The following is a 23,989-nucleotide window of genomic DNA, read 5'->3' as shown; positions in this document are numbered from 1 at the left end:
TTAAGTCACCCCCAGCCTTCAAGTCTGAGGCCTCAGATACTACAGAGCAAAGAGAAGCCACCTGTTTTGCCCTTTCTTTTCTTTTCTTTTTTTTGGGGGAGACAGAGTCTCTCTGTTGTCAGTCTGGGCTGGAGTGTAATGGTGTGATCCTGGCTCACTACAACCTTTGCCTCCTGGGTTCCAGCAATTCTGCTGCCTCAGCCTCTCAAGTAGCTGAGGTTACAGGTGCCTGCCACCATGCCTGGCTAATTTTTTTGCATTTTTAGTAGAGACAGGGTTTCACCATGTTGCCAGGCTGGTCTCCTACTCCTGACTTCAGGTGATCCACCCAGCTCGGCCTCCTAAAGTGTGAGGATTATAGGCGTGAGCCACCGTGCTCGGCCCGCCCTTTCTGAATCACTGACCTGAGAACCTATGACCACAACAGAGAGAAGCCTTAACTTTGTAAATGCATCATGGAAAGAATGCATAGTTTGGGATAACTAAGAATTACTTCCTTTACAAACAGGTAGTCACTTTCAACAATTTTTTTAAAAATTATTTTAACACATCGGATAAACACTAAAAAAATATTTTCCCACTTCATGAAACAGAATAAAATTCTTTTCCTTTCTCAGGGATTCAGAGTTATTACGGTGAATGTTAATTAGTAAGTATGCTTTAAAACAGATGCATCTTCAGGGCTACCGGGCTCTCTATGACTGTACGCCTGGATCCCATGATCCAAACATCATACCAGTATGTGTGAGCCACATGCTGTTTTAATGGTAAAACAAAACCTATTTCTACAAAACATGGACCTTGAGCAGTAATGAAAAACTATCTTGAATCCAGTATAATCGACTTTATTCCCAAGTGCCTGTTGTGAGCCTAGTACTATTGATCAATGTTATTCAGGTCAAGGAAAATAATTGTAATCAACCGATTAAAAGGGCTAAGTTTATATCATTGATTGACAAGGGCTTTCAACCCTTAATTTTACCAGCTTGACGAAAGCCACTCAGCAAAACTCTTCAATAAGTTTCCAACACCAGTTCACCTCACTGCACTGAATAAATAAAACATCTCCATATTCAACTTCAATTTTTTCCCAATAGTCCAGATCCTGACAGGGATCAAGGGCACCATCAGGAAGAAAATTTACAACCTACATAATGTTCTCATCACAATGGACTCTGTACTTAACAAAATTAAATACAAATTCCTCTAGAGAGTGACACACAGGAAGCTGGGCCTCCCATAGCCTCCTCCATTAATTAATTAATTAATTTTTAGATGGAGTCTTGCTCTGTTGCCCAGGCTGGAGTGCAATGGCACAATCTCAGGTCACTGCAACCTCTGTCTCCCAGGTTCAAGTGATTCTCCTGCCTCAGCCTCCTGAGTAGCGGGAGATTACAGGGGACTACCACCACACCTGGCTAATTTTAGTATTTTTAATAGAGACAGGTTTCACCATATTGGCCAGGCTGGTCTCTAACTCCTGACCTCAAGTGATCCACCTACCTCAGCCTTCAAAAGATTACAGGCATGAGCCACCATACCTGGCAACTCCTCCATTAATTTAAATGTTTGGCAAATTTTTTTCTTTTGTTGCTAAAACCTCATTTGTAGCAAGCAAATTGGGTTTTCTCATATTTAGACTAAATATCAAATTCCTTACTAGAAAGGTGTTTAGAACCTACTAGGTTCATGGGTACTAGCCAAATGAGTAACTGCCTTCTTTTATTAAAATCTAAGGTCAGATATTGCCTGAATATTTGGCAGTTTGGGTTCCTGGGCCTGACTTGTAACTTGGAGTTTAGTCTATTTTAATTCCAAATAGACTGCTCTGAGGACATAGCTCAAGAAATCACTTCCACAACTTTTTAATACCAAGCCATCTAGTGGAACTGAATTAAATCTCTGAGTCTTCCTGTACTTTCAGTTTGCATATATTGCAACCATCAGTATGCCTGCCTGTAAGAGACCGACTTCCTTTTAATTACTGCTTCAGATTTATTGTTTCAGGCTTGGGAATGAGATAATCAAATTCATCACAAGGGTACATAAAAGCAAGACAAATGGTCCAAGAAGGCGTCCTGTGGAAAGAACATACAACATTTGGTGCAAAAACTCTGTCCCATCCACTTTGACTCTGTCCCATCTATTTGGGAGGTAAAAACATCCTCCCATTTTCATTCTGATTACAGTTCATTTGGGCCAATGGCTTTCAAGCATGGCTATATATAAGAATCACAGGGAAGACTGTGATAGATTTGGTCTGGGCATCTGCAGTTTGTAAAAGCTCCCCAAGTGATTCAAATCACACGTAACCATTGACTTAGGTAAAACTACTAAATAATTGGGTCCTGGATAGTCAAATTATTATTTTACAAAGCTAATTATTTTACTAATTGAATCAAGTTCTATATTATCTATTTTAAATTTATTTTTTTCCTCTCTCTTAAAATACCAACTTAATTAAGTTGCTTTCCTTATTAGTCTTTAATTGAATTTTTTTGGCCTTACAAATTAATGACCCTCTCAATGCAAGATGAAAAATGATTCACTCATCATTTTAGGCTTATTTTCCTTATCCTATTTTGAGTCCGTATACACTAACAACTATTTTGAGTATGATGAGTGTTTTTTTAATTGTATCCCGGTCATTTTGGATGTTGTGTTATGAGACTCTGGATCTTACTTAAGTCTTGTCTTTTAGTAAGCTTCTACTAAAAGTGGGCCAGGAGGAGCAGGGGAGGACCAATGCTTTACTGCTGGACGGGAGTGGAATGCTGTGCTGCTGGATGGGAGTGGAAGTCCAGGCCCCTTAACATGGCTTCCATCGACACCATGCTGTGGGGAGTATGAGAGGCGACTCATAGCCTCCAAGAGAGGGTGGAAACCTAGGCACGTCCCTTAGCTTCCACTGACATCCTGAGAAGAATTGGGTACCTCATTACCCCTAGACACCCCACTGAACCTCCTTGATACCACCACAGCAGGGAAGGGTCAGGAGAAGGGTACCTCTTTACTGCCAGGATGCAGGGTGCAGGGCTAGGCTTTTCACTAGGCCTTTGCTGATGAGAGCTGGAGATACTGCATATTTTCCCCTGGTGCTTTTCTAGAGAAGGGTGTTTATTGTAAAAAAGGATTCTGTTTTGCTATGCTACCCCTTTCCTGTACTTTCGGCAAGAGAGAGCAGGCTCTTCTCTTCGCCCACTGGTGTTTCTGGAATGGCAGGCTTCTCCAGCATCCAGTCTGGGACAGAAAGGAGCCAAAAAGAAAGGTCAGGGAAACCCTCCCTGCCAAGTTCCTTTGGAGTCCTAAAGTCCCTAGCTGGTCCACCTTCCTTTCTCTAGCATTCAGAATCTTTCTAGATTTGTTTTATAATATAATGTCTAGGGTTTTTAGCTGTATTTAGTGAGACAGATAGGGAGAAATACATCTCTTCCATTTCGTTCAGAACTAGAAAGCCCAACTTCTCATTCTAGATAATGCTCCAAACAAATTAGAAATGTAGTTTCTCCTTAGGGGGTTCATGATCTAGGTGAGGGGCCAGGAGGTGTACATCACAGGCTGGACAATAGGAACCACATTTGGAGAGAAGAAACTGCACATTTCCCTCTCTTTAAAATGTTGGTAATTTCTCAAACGTGCAGGTCACGTTTAGACTTTTCTCTGGAGCTTCAGATGGGCATTTCTGCCTGTCTAAGGAAAGCTCAAACAGAAGTCTCCTGGAGAGCCCAGGGGGACTACATACTTGACCTGGACCAAATGACACTCATCACCTTACCCTTACTACTCTTCTTTCTCAGGGCCATATCTAATAAAGTGCCACCAGCCAAACCACCTCCAAAGCCCAAAAGAGAATGCCTCTATTTCCCCAACTCATCCATTCTTACCTGGGAGGCAGGCACAGGCTCTGAAGCCACACTGCTCGGGGTCCAATTTTGGCACTACTTCTAACTCACTTTATGTCTTCAGATAAGCCCTATCAATGCTCTGTGCCTCAGTTTCTTTACCTTCAAGTGGGGTTAATAATACTACCTAACTCATAGGGAGGATGACAAAATTATCTAAAGTAATACAGGTAGAAAATTAAACTAGTGCCTGGCTCATAGGAAATATTTAAAAAACATTAACCTTAATTAAGAATAACTCGGAAACCTCTTACATCTGGTAGCTTCTCTCCATTCCTGGTATCACTTTATCTGTTGAGATTATTCCAAGAACCCCTGAAATGATACTTATTTCACCAGCCTCTTGTCACTTTGGTATGTATTTGTAATGCTGTCAGAATTAGCTTCCTAAGTACAAAAACCTCATCACGCCACTTAAAAGTGGTTGCTCTGCATTGTTAATAGCACTGGAGCATGCGTCCCTTTTAAGAACCTGAACAAACCTATGCGAGCCCACGGCAAACATGCACAAGGATTTGCATATACACGTTCAGCATACCTTATCAAAAGTGCTTGGAACCAGAAATGTTTTAGAGTTTGCAGTTTATTCAGATTTTGGGCTAGTTGCATATATATAATGAGATATCTCGGGGATGAAACCCAAGTCTAAACATGACATTCATTTATGTTTCCTATAAATCTTATTTACATAACCTGAAGGTAATTTTATTTTTCCTTTGGGGATACTGAATAAGCTGTGCTGTGTGCCTGCGTTTTCATTGCAACCTGTCACATGCGGTCAGATGTGGAATTTTCCACTTGTGGTGTCATATTGGTGCTCAAAGAGTTTCGGAATTTGGAGAGTTTTGAATTTTGGATTAGGGATGCTCAACCTGTACGTATGAGCCTCCTCAAACGTTTCCTCGTCCTGAAAAGCCATCTTCCGCGCAGTCTCACAGCACTTCATGCTCACCTTTGCGTTTGCATTTAACAAGCTTCACTGTGATTGTATCTGCCTCTCCCACTAACCGACAAGGAGAAGCTGCATCTTTGTACCCTTATTTCCCTACTACCTACCAGGTAGGTGGTAGATGATGGAATTTATTGAATGTGTGGAAGATAGTAAAAGCTATGGATGGGTTCAAAAGGTTCCCCTTGCTTAGGAGACTGATGGTTCCCATGTGTTCCTCTTTATCAAAGCCAACCCTTAATCACCGCCTTAAAGCTTTATTCTTACTGGTTACCTTGCAGGTACTTTCCCGGTTCTCTCCTTATCCCCTTCCCCATGCTCTTGCCCACTCTCATGATTGCAGCTACCACACATAAATGGCTTCCAAATTCATGTCTCTGCTAAGGACGGAATGTTTGTGACCTCCCAACATTCACATATTGAAACCCTAATCCCCAGGGTGGTGGTATTTGGAGGTGGGGCCTATGGGAGGTAATTAGGTCGTGAGGGTGGAGCCCTCATACTGGGATTATGTCTCTATAAGAAAAGACAGGCCAGAACCTGCTTCCTCCCTCTCTTCCCCATGTAAAGACACAATGAGAAGGCAGCCTGTCCTCTGTGAACCTAAAGGAAAGCCCTCATCAGAGCTCAAACATGCCGGCACCCTGATCTTGGACTTCCAGCCTCCGGACTGGAAGAATAAATTCCTGTTGTTTAAGCCACTCAGTCTGTGGTTTCTTGTTACAGTAGCCCATGCTAAGACAGTCTCCATCCAAGGTTGCTCTATGACTGTGTATTGGGCCTTGCCTCAAATGAAGCCCATTTGAGACTGAACTTTCTCACACTCTGCTACCACATCCCTGCTTCTTTTCCTCTATTTCCCAACTTGGTGAGTCCCCAAGGTCTGCTGCTCTAGCTTGTAAACAGGTCTTGAACCCATCTTCCCATCGTTATGGTCCTTGCTTGAGTTCGGGTCCTTGTAATTTCTTAAGCAGCCTCTTAACTGCTTTTCCTGTCACCAGTCTTGACCTCTCCAACTCAACCATCAACACGCATTTATTGAGCACCTACTGTATGGCAGGCAGTGTTCTGGGAACAGGAGAGCCCCTGAACCTTCTTCCATGGAGTCTATGTTCTAATGGGGGTGTAGGGGAGCCAGACTGTAAAGTACTAATAATGTGACAGGTGGTGATGTGGCCTATGAAGAAGAATAAAGTGTGTAAAGGGATACAGAGGGGTAAGATGGAGTTGAGGGTATCATTCGGAACAGCCCTTTTAAGGTTATATTTGGGTAGAGGCCTGAATGAAGTGAGGAAGCCATTCAGTTATCTGGGAGAACACTCCAGGCAGAATGAAAACCGAGAGCAAAGATTAGACAGTGAGGGTACTGAAAGCTGACTTCATCAGACTCTGATTTCTACAGGCATGGGATTGCCAGTTTGCAAGGGGGCAAAGAAAAGTTTCTAATTATGGAGCATTTGACTGTGTGATAAAAACCATGCTGAAGACTTTCCATGCATTATTTCATACACCTAATTTTGGGCTTCAACATTCCACTGAGGGGGCTGCTACTGTTAAAATGGGGCATGAATCCAACAGCCACCCATCTGCTTCCACATATCTTAACACTTGTGTTGCCAGACCCCACTGGGGTGTGATTTTTCTTTTGTCCTTTACCATTTGTAGTGTAATGATCTTTAAATGCAATGCAAGATATTTGTACAACTCAACAAGCTTTGTGAAAGACTGTGAGATGGGATGGTAAGGGCAGGCATAGAGGTGGCTCCCAAGAAGCAGAATGGCTGCTCGCTCAACAGGAGCCAAAGTAGTAGTTCAGCTAACTCAGGAGAGTGGACCCTGAGCCTGTCAACTTTACTTGCTCCCACTAGCTATCCCTTAAGCAAGGCACACTGTAAAGAGGTCTATGCTTAGATACGATTCTGACAAAATGAAATCCTTCTAATGTTTATTATATTAAAAAATCAGATTCGCCAAGTAGTGCAGAACTTCATCATAACAATTCTGGGTAAAGAAAGTTAGCTCTGGACCTAAGCCAGTAACAAGGAAACAAACTCACTTATTTAACGACTACAGTCCAGGAACAGCACAGGTCACCTCCCAGTGGGGTGTTTGTGTGTGGTGGTGGGAAGGTTGTTGCCAAGTGAGACAATATATGTAGATGTCCTCTATAAGGAATGAAAGTCACCAAATACAAGGTGATTTCTTTATCTTATACTACTCTTGTTTAAGGAAAATTTTTGATGAGACTGTCCTCAAACATTAAACCATGGTCCACTACTTAAAGAAGATCTAATTTTTGATACAGATCACAGGATCATGAGGCTTCCTAGAAAATACACACTTTCTCCAACTCTGTCTTAGTCCATTTAGGTGGCTATGACAAAATACCATAAACTGGTTGCTTATAAACAACAGAAATTTATTCCTTACAGTTCTGGAAGCTAGAAGTCCTAGATGAGGGTGCTGGTGGCCCTCTTCTAGATTGCAGATGGCCAGCTTCTCGTAGTGTCCTCACATGGCAAAAAGGCGGGGGTCTCTGTGGGGCCTCGTGTATAAGGTCGCTAATCCCATTACGAGGGTAGAAACCTCCCAAAGGTCCCATCTCCAAATTTTATCACCTTGGGGGTTAGGATTTTTACATATGAATTTTGGGGAAACACATTCAGACTTTAGCATTCTGTGTCTCTCTTTCACACACATACATGTAAGTGAGAAAACACCCTAATGGCAGAATTGAATTTGGGGGCAACTCCGGCTTTTAACAGATGTTTCCAAGAAGTAGCCAAAACAACAAACGTGAAAAAATTTGGGGAACAGAATAGTTAGATAAGTGGTTCTCATCTCTGGCTGCATAGTGCAGTCACCTGGGGAGCTTTATTTTATTTTTCCTTAAAAATTTTTTTTTTTGTAGAGACAGGGTCTTGCTATGTTGCCCAGGCTGGTATTGAACTCCTGGGCTCAAGCGGTCCCCCACTTTGGCTTCCAAAAGTGCTGGATTATAGGTGTTAGCCATCGTGCTCAGCCGGCCTGAGGAGCTTTAAAACATGCTGATCCCTAGGTCTACCAGCAGAGATTTGATTTCATTGATCTGGAGTATGACCTGGGTAACAGAGATTTTAAGAACTCTCTAGGCCATTCTAATGTGCAGCTAAAGTTGAGAACCCCTGAGTTAAATTACTAACATTTTTTATTTGGCTTTAAAAGTGGAAACTAAATAAAAGAAAAATCCAATCTTCTAAATAGCAGGTTAACAGTAAAACCACTATATTTTTTCTGCCCTTGAGACTGTAGTACCTCTTCTACTTTGAGAAGGCAGGATGGCAATTGACAGAAACAAACTGTACAAATAACAGTACAACATGGCAGCTCTCTTCAAAGGTGCTGGTTTTTTCCCTCCTAAAAGAAATGAAGACGTTTTCTTTTTTCCCTTTTTAAAATCCTTTTTTTTTTTTTTTTTGAGAGGCTGTCTTGTTCTTGTCACCCAGGCTGGAGTGCAATGGTGTGATCTCCACTCAATGCAACCTCCACCTCCCAGGTTTAAGCAATTCTCTTGCCTCGGCCTCCTGAGCAGCTGGGATTATAGGCACCCACCACCCACCCAGCTAATTTTTGTATTTTTAGTAGAGATAGGGTTTCACAGTGTTGGCCAGGCTGGTTTTGAACTCCTGGGCTCAAGTGATCTGCCTGCCTCGGTCTCCCAAAGTGTTGGGATTACAGGCATGAGCCACTGTGCCCGGCCCTTTTTTGTATCCCAGTGGACCTTCAGAGCTCTGGATATGCACACTAGGGCCAATATGCACACTGTCATCTTGATTACTCAGTTTTCTGCAGGCCTACATGTCACTAATCCTCAAAAGGTTAAGACAAACTGTTTTAGAAAGCTATTATTAATGTAATTAAGACATAGACAGATAAAGAAAATGGGAGAGAGAAAGAGAGCAACTTTGGTAATTAAGTTAGGTAGAAAGATACATAACTTTATGGTTACCTCTGGCTTTGAGATGAGAAGAACCTGCACTGAAACGGTGTGCTAGTGATCAACTTCTCTGAGAATTTATTTCTTCATCTATAAAAGGAGACTTACTTCCTGACCAGGATTCTTATAATGATTGAGATATGGTCTGGTCAAAAGACTTAAGAAACACCTGGCATGACACATGCGATGAATGTTAGTTCTGTTATTTCTTTCCTCTTAAAACAGAATTTTTTTTTTTTTTAGATAGGGTCTCGCTGTGTTGCTCAGGGTGGGGTGCAATGGTGCAATCTCAGCTCACTGTAGCCTCTGCCTCTTGGGCTCAATCAATTGTCCTGCCTCAGCCTCCTGAGTAGCTGGAACTACTGGCTAATATTTGTATTTTTTGTAGACACGGGTTTTCACTATGTTACCCACGCTGGTCTCAAACTCCTGAGTTCATGTGATCTGCCTGCCTCAGCTTCCCAAAGTGCTGGGATTACAGGCATGAGTCACTGCTCCAGGTCCCAAACAGAATTTGAGTTTCATGTGTTATATGTCAGAAGGAGGGACAGGTAGCAGGTGGCTGTTGGAACTGGGGAACTGGCCTAGGTCAAACCCACTCAGGATAAGGGGCTAGGTCACACACATAAAGGTGTGAAGCCCAGCTCCATTCCTGGTGAGCTTTGTGACCGAGGCAGATTGCTTCACCTTTCTGAGCACCAGTCTTCTCTTGAGAGCAAGGTATTACTGTGCTGTATACCTACAGGGCTGCCACAGTGAGCAACCCAGGCACTGTGCCTGATGAGCTGGTGGCTTCCCTGGCTCTCCCACGGGTCCACAAGGCTTGTAGGCAGAGGCTACATGATGCATGCTTGCACTGCCAGTGCCTGCCAAATGCACAGTACATGGGAGGTTCTCCAAAATGTTTACTGCATAAAAGAGAGCTCTGATAAAGACAGCTGTCTAAAGGAAGCCTATTATTGCCTCAGCTTAGTGACATCCATTTCTGCAAATGTAGAGATTTAAAAAATATATACATCTCCGTGTATGGCTTTGTTTTAAAGCCATCATGCCTCTAGCAATCTGACTTCTGGATAAATTAAGGTGGTACTGTACTAATTTGCTTACACTTCAGTTCTTAAAAGGCATTGTGTTTCTTTAAGAAGATAGCTTTTTAAAGGAGTCATAAATTGGCCCTAGTGGTTGGTGTATTCAGACATTGCTTTGAGACATCTTTTACATATGAAATTGAATTTCCAAGTACAGTACTGATGAAAATGGACTCCACTTTGTGCCCGAAAGATGTGACTTTTGGTATTATAAATCAGCTTGCTTATTGGTCAGATTCTTGCACATGTAAGGAAAAACACATTAAAAAAAGAAAAGCAGTTTGCTTAGTATGTTTGGCATAAGCAGCTGTCTCTAACCAGTGTAACAAAAGGCGTTTGCTTCTGAACATGTCAGGAAAATCATCAATAGGGGAGCTCTGAAATTCTGACTTCTTTCTCTCTTATTAACAAAAAAAGAAAGAGAATGTGGCTTAGTCATCATATTTCTTAGAAGTATTTTAAAACCACGTGGCTCACTCAAATCCAATAATAAAGTCAGTGAGTGCTAAAAAGAAATTATAAGAGGCAGGGGAAAGATGGTTTCACTGCCAAAGCCATCAGAATAAGAAAAAATTTCTTGAAAAATTAAACTGAAACTTGACATGTGTATTTTTCTAAATTTCTCCGTAATACAGACATCACTTTTTTCTAAGAAGAGAGGTTTCCAAATATCTAATTTTGCTAAGTAACTCTCTTTGTTATAACACACGGAAATATAAACATTGCACAAGATGTTCAAAGTAATACAGCTCCCAGGACCTGCTGAGAATTAATTAGGAAGATAAATTTATTACCTAAATAAATTAATAAAGCCGAGTGCCACTCAGGGTCTGACATTAAGGGATTATATACTTTCCATTAAAGAGAACTAATAAATATAGTTTAAAGGATTGAGGGAGGGCCAAGCGGGTGAGTAGGCTAGTGCACACCAGCACAGGCGGTGCCAGACATCAGCTGACTGCCTCCATTGAGGTTACCATGGAAACCCCTTCCTTTGGGACACTGCCATGAGGGTAGGGTGCTTTAGAAATGGTGATGGGGCGCAGACCAGCGGGTAGATGGATTTCAGCAGGGTTCGCCCTGCACACATTACAAGGACAATCCATCTTCCAAATGAAACGGTATCTTTCTAGCAAGTCACGTCAAATAGAGTAATAAACCATGAAGTCTGGCATAATTACAGTCCATTTACCTTTACAAAACAGTCACATCAGTTCAGATAATTGTCTCTTCTCTCTCCCCTGCTCGCTTCCTATTCTCCACAGAACTAAAGGAGGTATTTGTGCAATTAATTGGCTGCTTCCTTAGCCATCAAGCCCATACTGATAAAAAGGGACTATATCAAAACAACATTAATGGGCAGATTCAAACATTCTTCACACCAACACATCAGGCAAAGCTAACATGACTCAACAACAAAGGAAGGGTAAGAAGAATTCTAGCTGAGGTAAGGTTATATGTTTCGGTTTATGTGGTCTCACTCAAAACTGCTGAACAGATTTTTTGTTTACGCAAATTAAACTCAATCTTGGCAATCTGCTCCATGGATGCTGGTTTGGGAGGGCTAAAGTCCACATGAACTCGAGTGGCAGAAATGAATTTATTCAAGCAACATGCTTCAGCCATGGGGAGCGATTTCCCCCCGCCAGTTTATAGTGATCTCTAGCATGATTCTCAAAGAAATTGTGATACAAGTTTTGGTCATAACATTGCTAATTACGTAGGTTATTTCTTGCTTCTGTTTTCCATATCAAGCCTCAGCAACCACAAGTTTTCCAGCTTCACAAAACGTTCAAATTCTGACTCTACTGCCCCTGTAAAAATTGTAACCTTTCTTAACAATTTTAGAATGAATGCTTTAATTCAATATTATATACAAATATAGTATAGAGAATGACACAAAGGGAAGGACGCTAATTTGACAATAATGCAGATTCCGCTTGGCTGAAACCCTAACCTTAGTGTGCAATATTTATATATAGAAAGGGGTCACCTGTAACTTCATGTTTCATGCTCAGATTGCTGTTTACAATTATTTGACTATGCTGTTTGTGAGAACAGCGTTTGCTGAGAAGAGTCTCAAAAACCTGTCACGATTTCCTGTTTTTATCTTTCCTGTGTAAGTGACTAGAACCATCACTAAATGGTAAATTGATTGAATAATTCTTGCTAATGGAAGAAGGAAAAAAGTGCCAAATTTATCTTTCAATTATATTTACTTAGGCTTACATAAAGATCAATCTTTGTCTCCTGAAAATAAACCAACTAATGACAAAGAGTGGGGAGATGGTTCTAATAAAAATTAATTGATAAAACTCAGTGTGTACTGAGTTATATATTTTAGGATAATAGAAAGATACATGATATAACTACATACCTATTAGAATGGCTAAAAAAGAAAGTATCAAATATGGGTGAGGATGGGAAGTGACAGAAACTCTTATTCATTCCTGGTAGAAATGCAAAATGATACAGCCACTTTGGAAAAAAATTGGCAGTTCTCACAAAGCTAAATTTAGTCTTACAACATGATTGGGCAATAGCACTCCTAGGTATTTACCCAATAGATTAAAAAAACTTGTGTCCATACAAAAAATATGCTTGCAAATATTTATAGTAGCTTTATTCACAGTTGCCGAAAAGTGGAAGCAACCAAGATGTTCTTCAATAGGTGAATGGAGAAACAAATGATGGTACCTCCACACAACGAACCATTTCTTGACTTAAATAAATTTGTTACGAAGCCATGGAAAGACATGGTGGAACCTTAAATGCTTACTGCTAAGTGAAAGAAGCCAATCCAAAGAGGCTACATTCTGTATGATTCCAATAATATGACATTCTAGAAAAGGCACAACTATAGAGACAGTAAAATGATTAGTGGTTCCTGTGGGTTCAGAGGAAAGAGGGAAAGGAATGAACAGGTTATGCACACAGTATCTTCAGAGCAGTGAAACTGTTCCATATGATACTGTAATGGTGGACACAGGACACTATACATTTGCCAAAACCTAGATAACTCAACAGCATCGAGAGTGAACTTTAATGTGGGCAACTTAAAAAAAAAATGAGGTTAGGGGATTTCAGGAAGGAATGCAAAATGTGACAAGAGAATCTACCTATATTAAAAGGTATGGGCTGGGTGCGGTGACTCATGCCTATAATCCCAGCACTTTGGGAGGCCAAGGCAGGTGAATTACCTGAGGTTAGAAGTTCAAGAGCAGACTGGCCAAGATGGTGAAACTCCGTCTCTACTAAAAATACAAAAAAATTAGTTGCGCATGGTAGCATGCACCTGTAATCCCAACTAGTTGGGAGGCTGAGGCCCAGAATTGCTTGAACCCGGAGGTGGAGGTTGCAGTGAGCTGAGATTGCACCACTGCACTTCAAGCTGGGCGACAGAGCAAGACTCCATCTCAACAACAACAACAAAAAAGGTATGAAACAATCTCACTGAAGAGGGTGGGAGGAAAACGTGAGTGCTGACCTAAGTAACTCTGGAAATGAGTGAAGTGTGTAAGACTAAAGGGAAAAGGAAGTATGTGTAGCACTGAACTCTGTTTGATACAGTTGTGCCTCACAGGGGTACAGGTCAACAAATCTGATACTGCTGTCCATGTATACTGGAAGCGAACCATTAGGTAAATGGACAGTGGATGGTGCAAGCCAGGTTTCTCACTTTTGGACAGGGAATTTAAAGATAAGCAATGGGGAAGGCTAGAATGACTCATCTGGTCATGGAATAGAATGAGAGACATTAGTATAAACTCATGTTTAACTTCATATAAAGACGGTCACATATACAAATATTTATAAGGCTGTGTATAGACACAGATTATACACACATTTCTGTGCTGTGCCAGCTGAGAGGACCTAAAAGAAATGAATCCCCAGTAGCAAGCACATCTAGTACTCAGCTCTCTGTTTCTGTCTTTTTCTTTTGTAGAGACAGTGTCTCACTATTTTGCCCAGGCTGGTCTCAAATTCCTGGGCTCAAGCAATCCTCCCATCTTGGCCTCCCAAAGTGCTGGGATTACAGACATGAGCCATCACGTCCAGCCTAGTAATGTTCTAACACTGGATTATGTGATGATTGCACACCTGCATAAATTACTAAAAAAAACTATACCTTACATTGGGTGAATTTTACGGTATATAAACATACTAGTTTGCTAGGGTGGCCATGACAAAGTATCACAAGACTCGGTGGCTTAAAGAACAGAAATGTATTTCCTTGCAGGTCTGGAGGCTGGGAGTCCAAGATGAAGATGTTGGCAGGGCTGGTTTTGTCTGAAGGGCTTCTCTCCTTGCCTTGCAGATGTCTCCTCTCTGTCTTCGCATGGCCTTCCCTCTGTACCTATGTTCTCATCTCCTCTCAGGCGGACACCAGTCATCCTGGATTAGGGCCCACTCTTATGATCCCGCTTTAACTTAATTATCACTTTAAAGATTCTATCTCCAATACAGTCACATTCTGAGATACTGGGGGTTTGGACTTTGATATATACATTTTGGGGGAACACAACTCAGTCTGTAATAGTGAATTATACCTCAAGAAAGCTGTTTTAAAAAGTCAGTAGGATGAGAAAAAAAGGGTGGGGTGAGGGGAGGTGCAGTCTGGACTGAAACAGACCAAATAGATGTAACTACCCAGTACCATATGATGGAATAATTTTACTTCTAGATATGTAAATATGAACCTACATAGAATTCTGTTTAAAAAAAAAAAGGTTTAAAAGGCAGTCTTTGGCCAGGTGTGATGTGGCTCATGCCTGTAATCCCAGCACTTTGGGATTTGAGGCTGAGGCAGGAGGATTGGCTGAGGCCAGGAGTTCTCGACCAGCTTGGGCAACACAGTGAGACCCCGGCTCTACAAAAAAAGTTTCAAAGTTCATCCAAGAGTAGTGGTGTGCATCTGTAGGCCTAGCTTCTTGGAAGGCTGAGGAGAGGGGATTGCTTGAGCCCAGGAGTATAAGGCTGCAGTGAGCTATGATCACACGACTGCATTCCAGTCTGGGCAACAGCGAGAACCTGTCTCTTAAAAAAAAAAAAGGCAGTCTGAACAACTCGGGAAGTTTAAATATGGACTGAATATTAGATTATGGAAATGTTAATTTTGTTAGATATGAAAATGGTATTGTGGTTATAAAGAATGTCCTTATTCTTAGGAGACGCACACATGTATTTCAAGGGTGAAGTGTCATAAGAGAGAAATAAAACATATATGGCAAAAAATAAACCCACAGTGAATATAGGTGTGGGGCACATGGGTGTTCCCTGTACTATTCTTTCAAATACTCTGTAAGTTTGAAAATTTTTATAATAAAAAGTCGGAGGGATAGAATTAGTAGTGAACTCTGAGGGCACAGAATGCTCTCAAGTGAGTAAAGAGCTTATCAGAGATTTCCTTTATTCCCTTCCTTCCTTGCTAACCAAAGTAGAAAATATATTCTCCTAAAGCTTGTACCCAATTATAGCTCTTTATAAGTGAGTGAGAAATGGTGAGTGTCTGTCTCTGCTCCATAAAGTCTAGAATAACACATAACATAGATTTAAAAATTTTTAAAGTTCGGCACAGAGGAGGCCAAGGAGTCTGGTTATAGCTCATTTCAAATAACAAATGGCAAGACCTCTTTTAGTTAGAGTAGCAGACTGGTAGCCTGGGGCTGAATATAGACATGTTTTTTTATTTGGCTTGCAAGGCATTTTAAAGTTAGTTTACAATACTTAACAATTAGGAGACTTTGCATAAAATGCAGACTTATGATTTTTGTAGGCAAATCCAAAGCTCTGGCCCACTGGATTCAGGCATGGCCAAAACCTTCTGGAGTGGCAGTTGCTGTGTCATGAAGTATATGCTGCATTCACGTCTGTACCCATCTGACTGCTAAAGGCATCTGACTTTGTGACAAAGAAAACATGCAAACTTAAACATTATAATGTATATATAAGAAAGAAAACAGGCAAATAGGAAGTTGTCCTTTCTGGCAGAATTCCCTTTACCGCCATCCTGGCTGTCTTTTCCTTCATATGGTTGTGGCAAATGAGAATGTTATATTGGGAGCGGATAACGTTGAAGGGAGCGTATCTGGGAATTTAGTGTAATTTTTGGGTTCATACCTTTGTCCAACAGTAATCACAACAGTAATTGGCACAAGGATATCTAACAGACCAATAGAACAGAGCAGAGAAGAAAATCCAGAAAGAGGTGTACAGACACTTGGTTTATGACAAACATGGCACTGAAGAGCAATGGGAAAAACGACCCCCCCCACCGCATAGAACACACAAGCACATGCACCATAAATTACTATCTATGTAGTCATTTAAAAACACACTACCACGAAATGCATGGCTGAAAGAGGAACTCACAATGGAAATCACAAAATAATTAAAACTGAACATCAAAGGTAGATCACACAAAATGTGAAGTTCAGCTCAAGCCATTCTTAAATACAAATTTACAGTCTTCAATGAATTTTTAAGACTAAATTTAAAAATGAAAGCAGTTAAGACCTCAACTAAAAAGACCAACCTAAAGAATGAAGAAGAAAAAATAAGAGCAGAGGTAAATTAAAAGATAACAAAATCAGTAAGAGAGACAGATCTCTAGCAAAACTGATCTTGGAAGAAATGAGAAAAAGTACATATAATCAATATTACGAACACAAAGGGGTGTTAACCTATAGGTACAATTAAGAGCTCTTTACTCTACTGTTCACATACCCTTCTCTTTAAGGATGCTGAAATCTCCCCCAGGCTTGGGTGATCATTGACTTAATTTGCTTCACTTTCCTCTTTACTTACATCCTCTTCTTATCCCCCTTCATAGGTAGCTTGCTTTCTTCTTTTTTCCCTTCTCTTTCTCCTCCCATTTTTACTAGAGTATGACATGCATGCCCTAGAGTGCAAAATCTCAACTAAACAGCATTATGAGTTCTTACAAATGTACACCTGTGAAACCCCCACCAGATCAAGCTATTACACATTTCTAGTCCCGTCCCTCGCAGGGAGGCTCCTTCCTCCCTGCTCATGTCTCTGTGTCTTTGCTGTTCCTTCTGCCTAAAATACTTTATACCAGGTAAACATGTGGTTCATTCCTTAGCTCCTTCAAGTCTTTGCTTAAATGTCAACTTCTCAGTGAGGCCTGGTCATCCTATTTAAAATTATAACACCCCTCACACTTTCTATCTTCTTTCCTGATTTTATTTTTTCCCTTATCACCTTCTGTGGACTACATCATGTGTGTGTGTATATACATATACACACATATACTTTTCCCCATTGGAATGTAAATTCCAAGACTGCAGAGATTTTTGCCTGTTTTTTCACCTCTGTGTTCCTAATACCCATGTGGCTGGCACATAATGAACATTTAGTAATGATCTGGATTGAATGGTTTAGTTATTGAGTGTGTGATCAGATGATCTGATGTATAACTGCCTAAAATCCCAAAGAAGGTAATTTCTAGACTGCTATTCTCTCTGACCCAGATGCAATTTAAAATCTCCCACCTCCTATCTACTTGAGGTCCCTTAAATCTCTGTTCATTACAACTCAGATCCTAGCAGGAAGAACTGAGAACCAGGATGCTGCAAAAAGCAACTCTCGAGAGGGGGTGTACAGTTGGCTGCAGCATCTCAAGGAGGGGCAAAGGAGGATGGTTCCACCCAGTGTGGAAAGCCAGCAGTTCATGGTCTGTAGGGAGGAAGATGTTACTTAATCTATCCCTGGTGACACATGGGAGATGGCTGATGTGCCCATTAAAGTTAGTTGCAGATTTGCAGACATTCAATGCATTAGGAGATGTAATGATAGTGGAATTGGGTGGGTATATTTTATAGTGGATTAGGGAAACCACAAATATTGGTCCCACAGTGCATGGCTGGAGGCAGTTAAGGAAACAGAGGAACCACTTTCTGCTAGGTTCAGGAATGATTAGACATACTACCGGATTGCAACTTCAGCTGAATTTTCACCCAACCTGGAGGTTCACAAGCACAATTTTAGGTCCTGTTTGACAAAGACGGGGAACCTGGCAATTGAAGTGGGAGTAGCTGGGAACAATCCAAGGACCTAGGATGCCTGGCCAATCTGACCTATTTGAAGCACTTCTTTTCTGCTGCTCCTTTCTGCTGGGAAAATCCACTGACTCACCCCAATATTCAGCATGATATGTGACCAAGGTCCAAATGTGGCTTGGGACTAAGGATGAGAGTCATAAGTAGTGGAGGGAAAAGATCAGTTATACCCCCAAATTAATAGCAGGACTTATCCATGCCATATCAGAAAAAATTAGGAAAGACTATGCATAGATTTGCAAGCATTTGGTATGAACAAAAATACTGATCTGGATCACCCAGCATTGGTTGCTATGGTGAGGCCTCATCTGAGATACTGTGTTCAATATGTTACTGTAAGATGAAACTCTAACGGTTTGCTGAGTTGGCTGACTCAGACCTTAGCCTAAAGCTGACCCATGCTGTCTGGCAAGAAAGAAGTAACTGTGAGTAAGCAGACGGACAAAGAGAAGAAGAATGGCAGAAACATAGACTATGCAAAACTCAGGTTGTAGAGGAGGCTAAATAATAGCATGCTCCCTTAGAGCTGCCTTAAAACCTGAATGCTGGCATTTCCTGTATGTTTCCATAGGATTTGATTCCCTTACTACCATGTGTACCTTTACTAAAAATGGGGCCAGGCATGGTGGCTCACACCTGCAATCCCAGCACTTTGTGAGGCTGAGGTGAGCAGACCATGAGGTCAGGAGTTCAAGACCAGCCTGGTCAACATGGTGAAACCCCACTTCTACTAAAAATACAAAAAAAATTAGCCAGGTGTGGTGGTGGGTGCCCGTAATCCCAGCTATTCGGGAGGCTGAAGCAGGAGAATTGCTTTAACCTGGGAGGCAGAGGTCACAGTGAGCCAAGATCATGCCACTGCACTCCAGTACTCCAGTTTGGGTGACAGAGCAAGACTCCATCTCAGGGGAAAAAAAAAGAAACATTACTTAAGACAGAATGTGGTCACAGTCTGTTCCCTTGAGCCAGAAAGGCCCAACTAAGACAGGATAGGAGCCTACATAGAAGGAGAAATGAAAGGAAGAGAACGAGACAAGTGTGGACGCCCTTTGCTATGCCCTGTATACTGACTACTCTTATTTCTGAAAACGTAACAATTTGATCTTGAAACACGATATTCCCATAGTTATCCTCTTTCCTAGAATAATTAATAAACTTATAGAACTGAAGGGAAATTAGAAATCATTTAGTCCATTAAAAGAGAGATGAGAAAAAGGAGGACCATTAAGAAATTTCATTTTTATTCCATTTCCTTCAGTGATTCTCTTTTTCTCACCAATTAACTGTGGATGTTTTTGAATAATCCACCCCCTTTCTCTCTCTCAACTCATAATTTCAGCCTCCGACTAAACATGGGTCCACTCTTAGATTATAAGTGTTGAATTCTTCCCCACTCTATATGATTAGACTTCCAACTATCTATGGAAACTATACTTGTAATTTCACCAAAATCTCAAACTCAACGTGGTAAAAACTGAAATCACTTTCCTTCATCCCCTCCCAGCTTCTCCAACACTATTATTAGCATCATCATGTTTTAAAAATGTTTTTTATCTTAAACTTTGTTTTTAATTTCAAAATATTTCAATCATACGGAAAAGTATAAAGAGTAATATACCAAATACTCATGTCCCTATCATCCATATTTAGTATTTTGACATATTTGCTTCAGACTTAAAAACAATGATACGTCTAGTTGGAAGTTCCCTATCACATCGAATTTGCTCCCTCTGAAAAGGTGGCTGTTCTTCTGAACTTAGTTCCACCCAGAAGCAGACCCTGAGACAAAGGCTAATGAGTATACAGAGTTGATTTGGGATGTTCAGGGACACTGGCAAGGGAGTAGGGAGGTGGTTCAGGGAAGGCAGCCACCACTGTGGGCAACTGCAGTTTACTCCTACAGGGAAGCTCTAGGAAATAGTGTGGATAGCCTGGAATTGTCTTGGCCAATGAGTGATGGAGACGGAGTCTTTATACCCCACACCCATCACACATTGAGTGCCCAGGCACTTCCAGCCTTCTGTGAGTGAGGGCAATGTGGGTTATAGCAGCCTGAGGGCAGCTTTTTGACAAAGATGTTGGCTGCTGGAAATTAGGCTGGTATGCACAAATATGGTATGGGACTACAAGACGGTAAGGGTAGGGTGCTGACGGCATCTGCAACAGGGTGTATACATCCCATTGATGGTTCAAAGAGTTGTTTAACTATTTATTGAATTCATATTATGTGCCTGATGAATCTCCTCTTAATAGAAAGCAAGGAAAAGGAATAAAACACATACCACAATTAGTTTTTTTGGTTTCACACTTCATTAGACTTTGACAAAATATTATTTTCTGCCTCATCTCTCTTCATTTCCTACTTCAAGATTGGAGGGTTATTAGGCTTAAACTGGACTGCAGTCGAAGATTATAAGTCTATATATAAGGAGACTATATATAATCAAGAGTGTTTCAGGGCTGGTTGTGGTGGCTCATGACTGTATTTCCAGCACTTTGGGAGACCAAAGTGGGTGGATCACTTGAGGCCAGGAGTTTAAGACTACCTGATCAACTTGGCAAAACCCCCATCTCTACTACAAATACAAAATAGCTGGGCATGGGGGCATGTAGCTGTAATCCTAGCTACTTGGGAGGTGGAGGCATAAGAATCACTTGAACCCGGGAGGTAGAGGTTGTGGTGAGCTGAGATTGTGCCACTGCACTCCAGCCTGGGCAACAGAGTGAGAATGTCTAAAAAATAAAATGAAATAAAATAAAGAGTGTCTTATAATTTCTTCTTAGTTGCAATCTATTGGTCTTCCTATTGAAAGCGAAAAAGGTATGTGTGTGAGGGGGTTGGGTGAGGCGTGCATAATGAAGACAGATCTCCACCCCATAGTCTAAAGCATTCTAAAGCATTCAGCAAATCCAGGTTTGCCTTCCTTGTACCTTATAACTAAAAGGACTCCTGATTTAGCAAAATAAAACTATAAAGCAATATGTTTCCTATTCCCTCTTGCAGCAACCAAAAGGATTTAAAATAATCTCTAAGTAATACTCCTCATAGTTCCCAGTATTAGACAAACACAGTCTTCCTTCTTTAAGAACTAACAGAGGAAAATCACCTGACACATGAAAAGATCCCATATTCCAGTAGGATCTTTCTGAAGAATCAGAATAAACAAGTCACTTGTGAAGTAGACTCTATTAAGAAGGACAAATTAAAAACAAACAAACAAACTCATGTTTAGATTCAAGGAGATGCCCATGAAATTTCATATGTGAAATAACGAATGATGACAGAATGAGAAAACCACATGGTTATAGTGAATAAGAAAGTGAACTTACAGCAGGGATCACATAACTGACAACGAAATATGCACATAATATATGGTGAAAAGAATTCTGGAAGCAGCATAAATTTTACATTTAAAAGAGAAAAATAGTTTTAGGTAATCCCCTACCAATTTTCTACCTAATTCCATTTCCATATAAAAACAAACCTTATGAAAATAAATAAGAAAATGCATTATATGCCACTGCACTTAAGCAGTGGATCAGGAATAGAGAAACATCACAAAGAATCAGTAGTCTTTACACTTCAAAAACATGTCTGCATTAATCTCTCGGAAGCTTTGGCTCCTCCTTTTAGAAACTGTACATTTCTACAAAACATATGACACACAAAATTTCAGGAATTCATGGGCATCCTAAAGCCCCAAAGATTCCAGAACTCAGTCTATTGACCCATTAGTGGTCCATGAGCACCAGGTTAAGAATCTTTATCCAGAGAGAATCACGGAGGACTTACATTGTATAGAGGGATAGTCTTCATCACCTTGTACTGTTTAGTGGGATCCATTTTATATAGGTGGCGGTCAGTGACAAAAATTGCTCTGTCTTCCACCTTACTAAATCGATTTACCTGTAAGGGAACAAACCAATAAACCATAGTATTTCATCAGGAATGAAATCAAGTTGGCTGATTGTGAAGACACATTCCTTAATAGGTGTGAACTATGTATAGCCACTTTACTGGATGCAATAAAGATTTAAAAGGAGTAGCTGTTTTCAGATTTGTGGAATTTGGCAATTGAAAATTTACAATTGAACATGGAAAACAAGAAAAGCATAGAAGAATTAAAGGACTAAACATATGTAACCGAGACACCATCAAGTAAGTAAAAAGGCAAACCCATAGAATGAGAGAAAAACTTTAAAAATCATACATCTGATAAAGGAATTGTATCTAGAGTATGTAAAGAACTAATACAACTCAATAACTAAAAGACAAATAATCCAATTATACAAAGGAATAATATGAAGCCCTTGGTTATAATAAGAATCCGAGACTAGTATACAGGGATGAGGCAGATAGGAAACTAACAAAAATAATTTCATATAATGATACAAAGAAAACAAACTAGATAATAAGATTGGGAGAGTGTGTGAGTGTGTGTGTGTGAGAGTGTGTGTGTTTGTGAATGTGAGTGTGTGTGTGTGTGTGAATGTGTGTGTGTGTGTGAGACTGTGTGTGTGAGTGTAGAATGCGACTTTATTAGAGGATCAGAGAAAATTCACCTTTTCAGGTAAATCTTTTTCTAAGAGCAGAATTAACCACAGGACATTTTATAAATAAGTAGCTAGCTACTTAGACTTGGGTAATAAGTACACATGTATTTTTAAAAGATGGGGGTTTCACTCTGTCACCCAAGATAGAGTGCGGTGGCTCAACCAGAGGCTCACTGCAGTCTCAAACTCCTGGGCTCAAGTGGTCCTCCTGTCTCCTAAGTTTTTGGGACTAGCAGCATGCACTACCACATCGAGCTATACTTGGGTACTATTTTTTTTTTGAGACGGAGTTTCGCTCTTGTTACCCAGGCTGGAGTGCAATGGCGCAATCTCGGCTCACTGCAACCTCCGCCTCCTGGGTTCAGGCAATTCTCCTGCCTCAGTCTCCTGGGATTACAGGCATGCGCCACCATGTCCAGCTAATTTTTTGTATTTTTAGTAGAGACGGGGTTTCACCATGTTGACCAGGATGGTCTTGATCTGTTGACCTCGTGATCCACCCGCCTTGGCCTCCCAAAGTGCTAGGATTACAGGCTTGAGCCACTCACTGCGCCCAGCCACTTGGGTACTATTTTAATCAAGGTACCTAGCACTAAAAATCTTTGAACCACTAAAGTGTCATGTTTTTCAGTGACTAGAAGGAAAAAAATGCAAACCAAACCAAAAACACTTAAAAAGCCCTCTTCAACTAGAAAAGAAGGCACAGTTGTGATCTGTATCCCCCATCCCCTCTTTCAAGTTCTTGTTTTCAAGATGCAAACAAAGAAGGAAGAGATCAATTTGAAAATATAGGCTATTTAGCTAACTAAATTAAGATTGGCAGGATAGGATATAGTAGGATATATTGCTATAGGTAAGGCATAGCAAACTAAAATTTAAATTTTAGTTTGAATTTTATTCAATCTTCTTCCCTTTACCCCACAGTTTTAGAAATAAGTCAGTTCTCTAAGCATTTCCTTTATAACCAGAGCACATTTTTTCAGTCTTCAACTTGACTACAATGGTGTCTGTAATGAGGAGTAAAATAGCATCTATATGGTGAAATAATTATTATTCTTAGTAAATAACTTTACATAGCAACAGTTTTTGCTACAACAGAAGATTGGCACTTATCAGAAAACTTGAAACAGAGTGAGTGTAGAGCTTCTATAGCACCATTTTTCTAAGCTCTCCTGTTCTAGCCTCACAAAGTCTTACATGAGGCTTCGCGAAAGTAAGGGTTCCACGGACAAGTTGGTTTGAAAAACACTACAAACCACAGTCTCCACTAAGATATTCATATCCCATGAATATGTTAAGGGCTCTGAGAATTCTGCAGTTAATGAGCATGTTTAGCCCAGTGTTTAACTATGAAACCCTTTTTCAACACCTGCTAATCTTCAATAGAATACTGGTTCTGTAAAACCCACGTTGAAGAACACTTACTATCACTTGTATGA

General features: G+C 40.6%; 1 protein-coding gene across 8 annotated transcripts in view; it reads right to left on the bottom strand.

The window, feature by feature from the left end:
• Positions 1-23,989, bottom strand: part of MYO1D (myosin ID) — a 386,402-nt gene that overhangs the window by 126,074 nt on the left and 236,339 nt on the right. For 5 of the 8 annotated variants that reach the window (XR_013535766.1, XM_008997098.5, XM_035300848.3 and 2 more), the window contains one exon: positions 21,790-21,903. The exons of 1 other annotated variant lie outside the window; for it this stretch is intronic. Coding sequence is in view for 6 of the 7 variants with exons in the window: in XM_008997098.5 (XP_008995346.1) it covers positions 21,790-21,903 (114 nt within the window). In the remaining variant the exon portion in view is untranslated. Of the gene's footprint in view, positions 1-11,705; positions 11,730-15,674; positions 15,817-21,789; positions 21,904-23,989 lie in introns of those variants that run through there. 2 more of the 8 variants (XM_078373849.1, XM_008997103.5) reach the window with 2 other exon arrangements.

This window comes from Callithrix jacchus, chromosome 5 (assembly GCF_049354715.1).
Source record: "Callithrix jacchus isolate 240 chromosome 5, calJac240_pri, whole genome shotgun sequence".
NCBI lineage: Eukaryota > Metazoa > Chordata > Mammalia > Primates > Cebidae > Callithrix > Callithrix jacchus.
The sequence above is the reverse complement of the archived record's forward strand: the minus strand, read 5'-3'. Positions and strand labels throughout refer to the sequence as shown.